A 13940-nucleotide genomic window follows, 5' to 3' on the forward strand; every position below is an offset into this window, starting at 1 on the left:
CCTGGAAATTGCAGTCATTGTCTCTGCCACATTCCTGAATCCCTTAAACAAACTGTGATGCCAGAGCTCCAAGACTGGATGGATATTCCCAGACCCACTGAAGACCTAGAGTGCTTCAGAAAAAGGCTTGGATCTCTGAGGTGTTGCTGACCAGTAAGAATTAGGAACAGGAATGGGGCACTAAAGAAGCTGATGTTCACTGGAGCCATGAGTTCTCCTCTGTACATTGAAATAAACATTTTTTTTTTAAATATTGCCTCTGACAGACTTGTCAGTCATAGAATGGTCTAAGTTAAGTGGATAAGTAATGAGCATTGTCATCCTGAAGTTTAATGACTGATAAAAAATTTTTTGGAATTTAAAAACCTCAAGAACTGTCTTTATTACTCAGTCTACCAAAATGAGCACTCATACTGATGTTTTTGACTGATAAACACCTGGAACTTAAAAAAAACACTGAAGAATTGTCTTTATTACTCAGTCTGCCCCTTCACCTTTACTCTGAAAAAATACAAGGAATCCACTTTCTCTGTAACAGAAAATATCAAAATTAATACAGTCATCTCCTTTCCCCATCGCCTTTATGCCTTGAACTGCGTCATTCCACGCTTGCTTGAGAATTCTGGCAAACACCTGTTAATAAGCCCAGAGGGCCTAAGAACACCTTAATGAGATCATCTACTTGGAAAGGGATATAGAATCTGTAAAACTGCAATTATACTTCAAATGATGCTTTCAAGATCTGCAGCAAAACTGAATCATTAGTTATTTTTTCCAGTGGTACCAAAAATTGTTGTTTATCAGTTGGAACTCTGGATGCAAGGTAGCAAAAGGTCTTTGGTTATAAATAAGCTTTGTGTTTTCAGAACAAAACACATTTCCCTCATTTTTTCAGCATCTTCTTTGGGTATAATAGAGATGGCTCATTATGCTATGGTTTATGGGATGGAGGGTGATGTTTGTGCCAGCAGTAGATTCTTTATTTGCAGCAAATATAATGAGTCAACCATACCTGCTCATCAGATTAACTCAAAGAGCTCAAACCCCAACCCATGTTGCTAGCATTTTTGTCTGCAGAATATCAGCTACCAAAATCTAAACAGATAGATCTGCTCCCAGACAAAAGACAGGCAGGGCTGCTCCCTGCACAAGGATAAGCCCAGGACAGACTGAAGGTGATTAAGCAGGAGCTGAGAGAGAAAACCTGTCTCAACTCCAGCTCCTGGCCCTACATTAGCCATCTGCATAAATGAAAGCAGTATCCAAACACTCCCTGAGCTCTGTCAGGTTTGGTGTTGTCACCGCTGCCCTGGGGAAGCTGTTCCAGTGCTCAGCCACCCTCTGGGGGAAGAACCCTTTCCTGATATCCAGCCTAAACCTGAAAACCCTGACCCAGCTTCAGGCCATTCCCTGGGGTTCTGTCACTGGTCACCAGAGCGAAGAGAGCAGTGCCTGCCCCTCCTCTTCCCCTCCTGAGGATTTTGAAGACCCCAGTCAGTCTCCCCTCAGTCTCCTCCAGTTGAAAAGACCTTCAACCCCCAGACCCCCCCTCCAGAACCCTCCCCATCCTCACTGCCCTCCCCAACAGCTTGATGCCCGTTGACCTTTTGTTAACGACAACACTTTACACACCATTTCAGTACCCCTTGCCTGGGAAATCAAGGTTAAAAATATTAACATTAAAAAATACACAGTGCGAATTACATAACAATAAAAAAATTGCTTAAACCAACGTTACAATTTGCTGATTCTATCCAGAAAACAGTTAAGACATATCCCCAAGCAGTTCCCAAAACCAGGATGAAATGGTACAGTCCCAAAGCAATTAAACAGCACAAAATTCTGTTCCCTTTAGGAAGTTACTGGTTTACTCTGGCCATCACTGGTTAGGAAAGTTAATGAAAAAGTATGAGATTTTATTATTTCAGCACGAGCAACTACTACCAGCAAAGGCATGCTGCACATCTGATGAGTAACTTTTTAACAATTAAGAGCTCTGACACATGAACAGAAAAAAAGCAGAAAAGTCAAAATCCAGGTTTAGTAAGGCAGGTAATGGAATGTGCTGTTATGTGTAAGAAGCATTTCTCCAAATGCTGCAGTCCTTTCAATGCCAGCTCTTGGCAGTACTGAGTTGCTCAGTCTTATAAACTGACAATGTGTTTTAGTGACACACTTTCCTTCTGAAACTCAAGGACTCAAAGGTGAAAAAAATTTATGCACAAAAGTTTGGATCAATAGTGTCTACTCACAAAAAAAAGCCACAACTTATTAGTGACAAAATAACTTGCATATCCGTGCTGCACATGTTATTCAGCTATATTAAAAACAATATTCGACATAAAAATTGCTTTTGGCCGAACTAACAAACTACACAACTATTTTCAGCATCAAGTTAATAATAAAAAAATATCCCCTGCAAGAGTCAGCACAGAAAAACTCCAGATCTTCTGCAAGCTGCACATTATCTCATTGCACACAGGAGGACAAAAACAAGAACTGCAGGGTAAAGGGTTTATATCTGCACATACAGTCTACAGACCCTTGATGGGAACACAGCTTAGTAAAATCTCACTATTCTGAAGGTTTTCAGTTCGATTTGTCTGCAAACAAAAAGATCCATGGAACTTAGGTGTGTTTCTAATAATGGAAAATGTTTAGATAGAACAGATAGGAAGCTCAAGTCACCATTGGATACAAAGAATAAAACTACTGCAGAAATCTGAAACATATATTGCTCAATACTGCTTATTTACAAAGTTGTTATTCGAAGGTCACTCACCACTAAAATTAAGTTTATTTCACAAACCAATCTGTTTTCACAGGTCTTAATCCTATAAATACTGCTGTTTTTGTCAATACACTGCCACATCAAGAATATATGATCTTTTTTATCAAGACTAAATTTACACTGTTTTTTCTGTTCATCTGTAGTAAAGAGCATTGCTCACCTGTTGACTTTTGTGTGCTTCAGCAAATTAAATGAGAAGTGTTTGGTTAAAACATAGCCTTAACTCCTAAACCTAACATGTGACTAAAAACACTTCCTAATGTGACACAGAGCTGTTACCTATAAAAATCTTAAGAGTTTCTGAGGACTCAGCAAACAAGTAACAGGACAGTTAAGTCTTTCATGCTGTTAAGTTTAGCTAAAAATTACCTCCTGTTCTTCAGCATCAAGCATTCCCCATGCTTCGAAAACAAGAAGCCACGGGATTAAAAGAAAGGCTCATTTAACATGTTTTCTTAGAGACTCTGTTACCAAGAATATCAGTAACTAAAAAATCTCTAAATCGTGGGGATTATCAATTTCAATAGTATCCTCAGGCTCCATCTTCGCCTCGTGGTGCCCCTCCTGCAGGTCATCCAGGGAAGCCAGAGCCTCATTTGTGTCACTGGCAAAAGTCTCACGAGATGCATCATCATATTCCTGCAGGTTCAGCCCCTTGATGGCCTTTTTCATCTTCTTGCCCAGAACTTGTATCCTCCTCTTCTTGGCAGCTTTTTTGTTTTCATACTCCTTTTGGTTTTCCAGATAGAATATTTCCTTGAGAGAAAATAACAACAAAAATGTTGACATATTCATTTTACTGGTATTTCCTAAAGAAAATGTGAAGTAATAAAAGAAACAAATATTACAAATGCTTGTCAATATTTACCTAAATTACTTGTTATTGAGAGCAGAAGTGTGAGAAAGACTGCACTTAAGGAAGAGAACAGAAAATTTCTTCTGTAAATTTCTTCTCTAATAGTGAAAAGTGATCAGTCTTGCAACTTTTAACAATTTTTTCTGACCAGTGTAAGCTATGGAAGGATGTTTGGGTTTTATTTTCCTGTTTCTTTTTTTTTCCCCTCCAAACGAACAATTTAATGAGAAATTAATCAAATTGTTTGAAGGAATTTAATGAAGAATTCATTCACAATTCTCTGCCTGGTGCCACAGCTGGAGCTATACAGGACAAAAATATTCTACTGAGAGGCCTGCATTCAATCCATGCACAATGACACAAACCCTTCATGGGGAAACACAATATGGACAACTTTGCTGTAAAAAATACAAATACATGAATTAGGAAAATCTAACATTTACCTCTGCCAGACTCTACGACCTCATCTTCCTCAACAGGTTTTTGTGACTGGCAGCATGCAAAAGTGAGTTCTCTCTGCTTAGAGTTTATGACAATTCAGCAATTTTTGAGTGTTTTATTTTTTGCTTGTCTTTCGAATGTGAAAGTCTGGTTTCAATGGAATACACAGTTACATTTGTTAGAGTTTCAGTCGTGACATTTCTAGTAGGGAGAAAAAACCCAAAGGAGAATGTACATCTGAACTCCTGACATTTTTACCTTGATTTGTTCTTCTTTGATGCTCGGTGTGTTCTTCAGCAGGTTTAAATAAACGCCCCCAGGTGTTCTTCTCCTGGTGCCATTCTTAATAGGGAGAGAGAGCAAGCTTAATGGTAAATGTTGACAAAAAAATAGCCTCTAAGGCAACACTCAGTGCTGAGACAGAATAAAGCTAATTTAAGTTCTGGTGTTTCAAATACCACATGAAAATAACCCTGGCTATGCCTCATTTGTGACTGAATTAGTCATGTGAAGGTCAACAATCAGCCTGCTAAATCTGGACGGGAAAATCACAAAGTTACAAAAAAAAATCCTTTAGAACATAATGCTAAATTGTTAAAACTACACATTAAACCTGACTTTGGTAGTGAAGAAACAAAATATGAATAATATTCTAACTACTCTCACAGCTATCTGCAATGAGTTCTGCACTAGGTTAAACACTCAGAGAATTCCTAAGATGTCTAAAACAAATTTAATAAAACTGTGTTCATCTCAGGGGTTTTATTAATAATTGTGCTCAGAAATGCTACAACTTGTCTGTTGTTATCTACAGGATTTTACATTTCTGTTGAAGGCATAGGAAACACAAGCAGTACTTTAAAAATTCCTCCCCACATGTTAAACCCAGCAGTTTTCAGTACAGCAACTGCAGTGCACGGAACGGGCTCAGCTTTGAAACCTCTGTAAATTACAAGTGCTAATTATCATACTATTATTCAATTAAAATTTGCAGTATAAAACACTACTTTTACTACAGTAAAATCTGGATGACACTGGTGCAAAATGTCATACTTTCCTGCTACATAATGTACTATATAATCTAAAAATTCCAAGAACAGGGATGGGCAGGTTTTATGTAGGTTTTTGAAACAGCACATGTGAACATCTCTTTATCACCTTTATTTCATGATGTCTTTTGTGATCTGCTTTCAAAGAGTGTACTCTAATCTGCTTCTAAAGCAACCTGTGCCACCAGGAGCTGTGTCCCTTCATCTCTGTTAAACACTTAAATTTAACTTTCAAGACAAGAGAATGCTTCTAACACAACTAGCTAGCTGGAATTTATTGCCTTTTCTTTTTTGAAGAAGGGAAGTGGGTTTTTTTTTATTGGGGGGGGAGCTCTTTGGTTGGTTGGTTTTTTAAATTTATTTGATTTTTATTTTTTTAGACTGTGCCCCTCTACTTGTTCTTTGCCTCCTCTCTACTTCCAAGTGATGGAACTTAAAAATTGTAATCAAGTGAAAGTATTTCCTGGTTCTCACCCACTTTTTTTCCTCATCCACAGCTTTTCTTACCCACTGTGTTTTTTGCACTGAGGTTCATTATTTAACAACAGCAAAAACACACCAGGAAATTGATAACCTAACATGGAGTACAGGGTGTTTTTACCACTATTTATAACAGAAATCAGTGCTCAGTTATGCTCTGCTGATACACAATCCAGTGGTTCCCTAATAAAGCCAACAGTTTTCCTTTTGGGAGTTATTCTGCAAATAGGATATTGGAAATGCTGGTTTTCATTCAAGCTTGAGAATTCTTAGGCCTCAAGTCTGTGAGGGAAAGATTCCAAGGAGAGCCACAGTAACAGACACAACGTTACCCCTGCAAGTCAGGCACCAACCTCAGCACAAGAACCTGGGTAATCCCCAGGTTCATTTACCTTCCTGTTTGCTCAAATCCTGCTGGAATGTTACACGAGTGTTTGTTAGGGGAGGGTCTCATGGCAAGGAAAGGCCATAAAACTGCAGGAGAACAAGTCCAGCACAAGAGACTTGCAACAGCACTGTGTGAATATTCTGCAAGTAAAAAGCTGTGTTGCCCTCCCCATCCCTGGCAAACCCACAGGATGACATTTTCCTTACCACGATGAACAGTCCACCATTCTGCTCCACTTCAGCTGTTTCCATCAGCAGCTCGATGGCTTTTCTCTTCCCAATTATCTTCACTACTCGAGCAATTAAGTCTTTCTTTGGCTCACAAAGTCTGTTCAAAGCGGGGAAAAAAGGAAAGGCACATTTATTGTCAGATAATTTCTGGAGTATAACTGACTGTGGAACTTCCACAATGAATAATTCATTTTGTGCTGAAGAGTCTGCACGTTGAAATGTGTTTAAATGGTTTACTGAATCAGATTTCAAAACAGTGAGCTTCTGAGGGATGTTTTTTTCCCTGAAGCATGTATTTTTAAAACTTGTTTCAATGAAAATGCCTTGAGTAGTTATTTTTCTTCTATTGATGTGTAGAATATCAAACCAAATATAAAACTGCAAAGACATGCATAAACCTCTGAAATCAAAGTATAAAAGCTTCTTGTGCATTTAATGGTTAAAATTAACTTTTTACAGTTAAATCAGCAACTGGAGAAAACAGGAAGTATAAAAGCTCCCCCGTATCATGTGCTATTTAAGTCAAACCTACATAACAAAGAAGAAATCAGTTTACTGACTGATCTATGATAATCTATTAAAAGAAAACTAAACAACAAAAATTACACTATAACCAGAGCCCTATTGATACAGGGCAGTGCCACTGTACACTACTAATAATAATTAGTATTATTAATAATAATTAGTGGTAAATGTAATACCACTGCTACAATTAGGAAAAATTATAAAAAAGATGCTTCTGCTCTATTTCAGTGAAGCTCTGTATAAGAAAAAGGTAGATTTTTTGCAAGAAATATGCTTGAAATTTTCAAATTAATAAATGAAGAACTACCCAGAACTATTAACAGCATTAATAACTAATTGCTGTAGTATTGCCAAATTCTGAAGTAATACCACACATACACAAAAAACTATGACCAATAAACCCAGGTTTTATTTAAATGTCAAGCTAACTGTCAGTAAATCTTCTAAGTCTTGTTCCCTATTTCACATAATTTTCTTCCCTTGCACCACTGAAAGAGGAGTGTGGCAGTTTGACTTGATCCAAAACACTGCACTGTCCTGAGTTATCTACAGTTTCAAAGGTTTAGAACTTTAAACACATTTTTGTGGTGACCACAGCACGTGTGCATTGGTGTCAAACTCCAAACAACCATGGGGTATTTCCCAAAAAAAGCTGCTACAAAATCTGGATAATGAGAAGCCTTATTTTTTCTTGCCCTGTTCTCAAATAACAAACTACCCTGGTGACTCTGTAAATAAAAACATAAAAATTCAAAGAAACAGGCAATATTATTTGGATGTTTCTACACAATCAGCAGCCACAGTGATGCATTTTTATCCCAGGATTTTGGAAATGCTTTCTGTGATCTGGTGTGACATGTTATTTAGCAGCAGGGGAGCTTTTCCCCACCCTTCTTTCTATCAATCTCCAGTACTTAGTGAAGATGCACCATTTTTAAACGTACCGATAAGCAATTTCATCTGCCACTTTTTCCTCTGAATCTTCCTCTGTTATCTCATACCTTCCCTTGTATTTCATCTCTTGCCTTTCCCCCAGTCTGTCTCTCACAGGCCGCTTCCGTTTGAGGAAGCCCTGCCCGTTTTCCTCCTCTGCCGGCAACATCTTCTTGTCATCCTGCATGTACTCATCCAGCTCCCTATCCAAAGTCTCTGCCTCCTTCTGCTGGGCTTCCTTCATCAGCTTTTTAGCCAGCAGGTAGTTGTAAGTCTCAGACTGCCTGCTCCTGTCAATTGAACCATCCATGCCCAGAATCCCAAGCTCAGTCGCCACCGCATCCTGGTTCTGCTCCTGGAGCACCGCGCCCCAGATGTTGTTGACCTTCTTGCCACGCAGAGCAGTCTGTTTTTGGTGACTCTGGCTGAGCTGGAAGGGCTCAGGTTTGGCAGGGGAGAAGTTGAAGCGCTTCTGCCTCTTCTGCTTCCACAGGCAGCTGTCATCATCAGAGTCGGAGCCGCTCTCCTCGCTGGAGTCCACGCTCTTGGTGGTCCTGTAAGGAATGCTGGGAGCACAGGATGAGAGGCTGCTCTGGAAAGGCCTGCAGGAATCACTGCCAGCATGCGGCTTCTGCAATTAAAAAGTGAATCAAACCCCATTATTTGTGAAAATCAGAAGAAATATCAAGTTGTCGATTAGCTAAAATACGTAACTGTGACCCTTGTGGCCATGCAGTCCTCCACGAGCATCTCTTAGGCTACAGCACAGAGGCATCCTTTGAAATTCCTGTATTTTGAGTGCACAAACATGAAAAAGAGCATGGCTGACACAGAAACATGCCAGGAGTTGCTTTTCTCCTTAAGGCAAAATTTTCTGAGTAAAAATGATGACAGGACTGGAAAAGCGGAGAATATGCACAAACCGGACAAAGACACACTCCTACAGCAGCTCAAAGGACAGTAAAATACCAGAACACAGCAATGCACCTAAGACAGAAGTTTGTCTAACAGCAGAGAAGTTAATAATCTCTCTGGAGTTTCAAGTGAGAAGACCAAATGACCAAAAATAAAACCCAAAACCAAACACACAAAACTGAGATGGTGCTCAGACTGCAGTGATCTGTGATCCCAGCTCAGTTAGGACAGCATGACCAGCAGAACCTTTACAGAAGCACGCATTTTTCCTCCTTTAAACCAAGACACCATGGATTAACTTATTAATTAGAACAAACACCCCCCACCAAAAAATCATTCCACTGATATAACAAATACTTGAAAAATGCTTTTACTCATAATTCCAGTTATTCCCTGATTTTTTATCATTATATATTATATTATATATATAATTATATATATTATATTATATATATATTATATATAATATATATATTATATATATTATATATATATTATATAATACTATATGCTGTCCCATGATCTTTCAAAATAAGATATCTTCTTTCACTTCCAGGTGAAATGAAAATTCTTTCTTTAGCCTTACTGGTTTTGTCAACACAGGCGCCGTTTCTTTTTTCTCCAAACAGCAAACAGAAAAGAGAAGTATTCAACTTACCATGTTATGAAATACAAACCTTTAACTTCATGTGTAATGCAAAAACCCCAAAACCAGCATAAATTAAAAAAAAGACAGAAAGACTGAACATTTCTGTAAAACACTTACTTTGAGCTTCATTTCTCACAACTATATTGCAAAGGTCAAAATAACCAGAGAAAATAAAATTTGTTATACGTACAGCATCTCACATTGAGCTTAGTTTGAAATCTTTTCCTGTCTGTACACCACTGTGAGTACCTCATACTCTCAGTACAAACTCCTCATAACCTCAGAGAACCCCAGGACGGTTTGGGTTGGAAGGGACCTGTTGTAATTGATAGCCTGAAATGTATCTTTTCCCATCTTTTAGTTGTGATTCTCCCCCCACCCCAAGCTTCTCTTTCTCCTGTTTACCTGGCGTCAAGTTCCCATGGTTACTGAAGTTTCTCTCCTCAGCCCCACGGCGAGAGGCCGGATAGAGTAAAGAGAGGACCCCGCTGGCATTTCCAGCTGCTTGAAGTTTCTTTAGCCCAGGAAAGCACGGGGTTGGGAGAAGAGAACTCTTCTTTCCAACACGGAAGTTTGTAACTTTTTCCTGTCCCAGAATGCCTCTAAACTATGGAAGCTGAGAGGGCATGCTTACCTTGCCTTCCCTTTCTTTCCCCCCTGTGTTGCCAGGAAACCAGGCCCCCCCTCTCTCCCCCTCTGCCCCTCTGTATAGAATACTCCCACACCTTTGTGGGCATTTGAAGAAGTTGGTGTCTGTTATTTCTTATCTTGGCGTGTGTAACCTTGATTTGTAGAAAGTTTGTAAGATGTACTAACTGAGAAAAATAATTGGTTCCCTCTCTGATGTTCCCTCCCTCCGAGAAACCCTGTTAAAAGAGACCCCCCCAGACCCCAAATCCTTTGTCTCTCGTCCTTTGGATTCCCCTTCACAGAAATAAACTGTGGAATGCAAACCAGAGAGAGAGTCCCCCCCTGATTTCTTTACTCGCTCTATAGACTTGGATTCTTGAAGAAAATCAGTGAACCCCACAAACATATGCTGGCTCGAAACTCGAGTGAAGAGAAACCTCATCACTGAGCTAGCCGGGCCACACTCGAGAAGATCGAGTCAGGGACCCCAAAGTGCCACCCCAGCCCCGGCAGGGCCAGCTCCCAGTGTCCCAGGAGCTCCCAGCCCCAATGTCCAGCCTGGCCTTGGGCACTGCCAGGGATCCAGGGGCAGCCCCAGCTGCTCTGGGCACCCTGTGCCAGGGCCTGCCCACCCTGCCAGGGAACAATTCCTGCCCAAGATCCCATCCAGCCCTGCCCTCTGCCACTGGCAGCCATTCCCTGGCTCCTGGCCCTGCAGCCCTTGGCAATTGTCTCTCTCCACCTTTCCTGCGGCTCCTTCGGGCCCTGCGAGGCCCCAGGGAGCCGAGGCCAAAGCTTCTCCTGTCCGGGCTGAGCAATGGCAGCTGTGGCAGCCTTTCCTGGCAGCAGAGCTGCTCCGTCCCTCTGCTCATCCTGGAGCCTCCTCTGGGCCGGCTCCAGCAGCTCCAGCTGCTCCCTGTGCCGGGGACCTGGGGCTGGTGGCGGGGGGGACACACAATGAGACACAGAGAGACACGGGGACGGCGCCGGCATCTCTGTCCGCACACGGAGAGACGCGGGGCCCTGGGGCTGGCAGCGCTCGGGGCTCTCTCGCGCGGTCACCCAGCGGCTCGTGCCCATTGTCGCCACTGTCCCCATTGTTCCCGCCCGCGCCACGCGGCAGCGGCTCCCCGGGGCAGCCCCGGCGGTACCGGGGCACGGAGAGGCACCGGGGCAGGGGGAGGCACCACAGAAAGGAGAGCCACCACAGAAAGGAGGGCCACCACAGAAAGGGGGGCCACCACAGAAAGGAGCCCCACCACAGAAGGGAGACCCCCCACAGAAAGGAGAGCCACCACAGAAAGGAGAGCCACCACAGAAAGGAGAGCCACCAAGCCCCGGGAGAAGCCACCGGCCTGGGAAGGAGCGCCCCACGCCGAGAAAAGTCCCTCAGACGCGGCATCCGCGGCCTGCCCGTCCCGCAGCCCCCGGCCCGGCGCTCCAGCCGCTGCCCACCCTCACCTGCCCGGGGGAGCCGGCGCCGGGCATGTCCGAGTCGGAGCCGGAGAGCTCGCCGTCCTCCACTTCGCCGTCCATGCCCCGCAGCTCCTGCGCCATGTCCCGGCGGAAGGGCGGAGCGCGGCGGCGGGGCGGGTCAGCGCGTCCGTCCGGGGCGGGGATGCTGCGGGGCCGGCCCGGCCGCGGCTCCGCCTGCTCGGCTCTAGCCCCGTCGAAGTGCCTCGAGGTGGAAGGAATGAGGGTGCTATCGGCCTTACAGCGAGCCCCCGGCGGCTGGTGGGACCGTGGGATGCTCGGCACAAACGTTGTGTTGATGGGGATGAGTTGGTGTTGAAGGGGATGCGGCGAGCTTGCCTTGAGCCGAGCGTTCTTTGGGGTGAAATCCCGGTGTGCTTTCAAGCCTGGTGGGCGAGAAAGGAGGTTCCTTCTCGTCAGTGGCACAGGCAGCAGATGCATCCTCTAGTCAGGGACATGCCGGAACTAAGAAGCTTTAAGGGTGTAGTAAATAAGGGTGTGGAGAAGGCAAGGCTATGGAGGAATTGATTAATGTGTATAAGTATCTTCAAGGCAGTTCCTGAGGGTGACAGGACGAGGAGCAGTGGTCATAAACTAAAACACAAGAACTTCATTCCATGGATAGGCAGAGCTCCAGAACAGCTTCCCAGGAAGGTTGTGGAGCATCCCGCTCTGGAAACACCCTAAACCCACCTGGGTGTATTCCTGTGCCGCCTGGTGACCCAGCCTGGGCAGGAGGTTGGACTGGAAGAGCTCCAGAGATCCCTTCCAGCCCCAGCCTTTCTGTGGTTCTGTATTAGTAGAACAAAGAGCATCCCCCTACTCAAGGACATCTGGGAACTAACAAGCTTTAAGCTGATGGTATTATTGTACGGTAATGCCAGTGCTCGAGGTATCATTAATTACTGATGGAGAAAAAAAAAAAACAAATCCAAGCAGATGCCTCATAATTCTTCAGCATATACCAGCTGCTGGTTAGGTACATTTTAACAAGAATAAAACAGCAGAGTCGATAAATCACTCCTACTGGAAACATCCTGACTCAAACTCAAACATACTTGACTCAAACTAATGTAGCTGTGATTTTTCTGAGAAGAAATACATGACAGCTAGGCATTTATGGTCTTTGTGATGTGGCCCTGAACACAAAATAAATTTAAGAGGTGCAGTTTTTCAGTCCCACCATAACAGTCCAATGTAATGTCCAATATGGACACTGTTTCTCCTTTATGCATTTTAGACCATCTTACCTGAGGACTGCAAACCATCAGTGCCTCTTTCGAAATCCCTGTTGTGGTCTAATTGGATTTTCAGTGCTTGGACATTTAACTGCAATGAAGATCACTGGGAGCTAATTATCATTATCAATTAGCCATCCTTATTATCAGTTATCCAGTCAGGCCTTTGAAAACCCTACTTGACATTTTTCTGCACCTTTGGATGTCTACTTACCGTGAAAATTTCACTCCTGGACTTACATTTCCTATTGTTTTCACTTAGAAGAAGAAAAGGAACGAAGCTTTGAATTAAAAAACAGGAACAGTTGAAACTCCTTTCCTGTTTGGTCCCTCAGGATGCTCCTGTTGCAGTGCTTCAAAATTATTGAAGAAATCTGGTGAAAATGAGATGAATGTGTGCTGCTTTCTATGCTGTTCTCACCTCTTTTACCATTGTGTTTAATGATGCATAGCACTGGTCACATCCTGTTCTGCAGATAAACTGTTTCTCATCTTATTTGCAGTTAAATCGTATCTGTGGTATTTCACTGGGTTACAGGGAGCTCCTGGGCTGAAGTTAAGGGGATCTGTGAAACAGGGAAAATGTAATCCTCTAGTAACTCACAATAAGGTGTTCTCTATGTCAGCATAATCTGTACATGGCACTGAGCAAAAACCACAAAAAAACCCCACAACTTTCAGTTTAACTTTAGAAGAATAAGTCATTTGGGCACTTCGTAAAGTATCCAGAAGCAGGCCAAATAAGATAGATCAGATAACAGAACTGTTTACTCCATTTGAAAAAAAAAACAAAACCCAAAAAACCCCCCAGCTGATTCACTATCCCGTATCTGGATTTCCTAAAGGAATATTCTGTATTGAGGCATGTCTTCCCATCTCCATCTTTAATGCAGGCTCAGCTGTAAAGGACATTTTGTTCTCTCACTTCTGGCATTGTAGGGATGGTAGGCAATGATGCTGCCCGCCGCGGCCCGTCACGCCTGGGCTAGCTCTGCTCACTGGCCGCTGGCAGCGCCAGGAGTGGGGAACGGTCTGGGAGCCGTTTTCCCCAGACCGAACCTTCAGAGCCTTCCTGATACGCAAGGCTCTGCGGATCTCGGCGTCGTGGGCTTCAGCAAAGAGATGGAGGAGACCCAGAGTCCAACCAGCTTTCCAGGAAAAGGATTTATTGAGGGAAAGGAGCTGTGACAGGATGAGGCCTGGAAAGGCACCCAGGAACCCAGAGGACTCTGAGCCCCGAGCACTTCTGTGCAACACAATTTAAAGGAAGGAGGATACAAACTCAGGAACCAATGAAACACAGCTTGGGAGGAGTCAAAGGAGGGGTTTACAACATCTGGGA

The 13940-nt window shown here is 43.1% G+C and overlaps 1 protein-coding gene across 1 annotated transcript; it reads right to left on the minus strand.

The window, feature by feature from the left end:
• Positions 1–1705: 1705 nt before the first annotated feature.
• Positions 1706–11468, minus strand: PHAX (phosphorylated adaptor for RNA export). Its single transcript, XM_005532226.3, has 5 exons — positions 11349–11468; positions 7705–8324; positions 6212–6332; positions 4347–4430; positions 1706–3547 (listed from the first exon to the last, which is right to left on the minus strand). Exons 1-5 carry the CDS (start codon positions 11442–11444, stop codon positions 3278–3280), a joined length of 1191 nt encoding a protein of 396 aa, XP_005532283.1. The 5' UTR covers positions 11445–11468; the 3' UTR covers positions 1706–3277.
• Between the last annotated feature and the right edge of the window lie 2472 nt (positions 11469–13940).

The sequence above is a fragment of the Pseudopodoces humilis genome, chromosome 4 (genome assembly GCF_049639895.1).
Source record: "Pseudopodoces humilis isolate 2021_Gansu_Grassland_sample_001 chromosome 4, ASM4963989v1, whole genome shotgun sequence".
Taxonomy (NCBI): Eukaryota; Metazoa; Chordata; class Aves; order Passeriformes; family Paridae; genus Pseudopodoces; species Pseudopodoces humilis.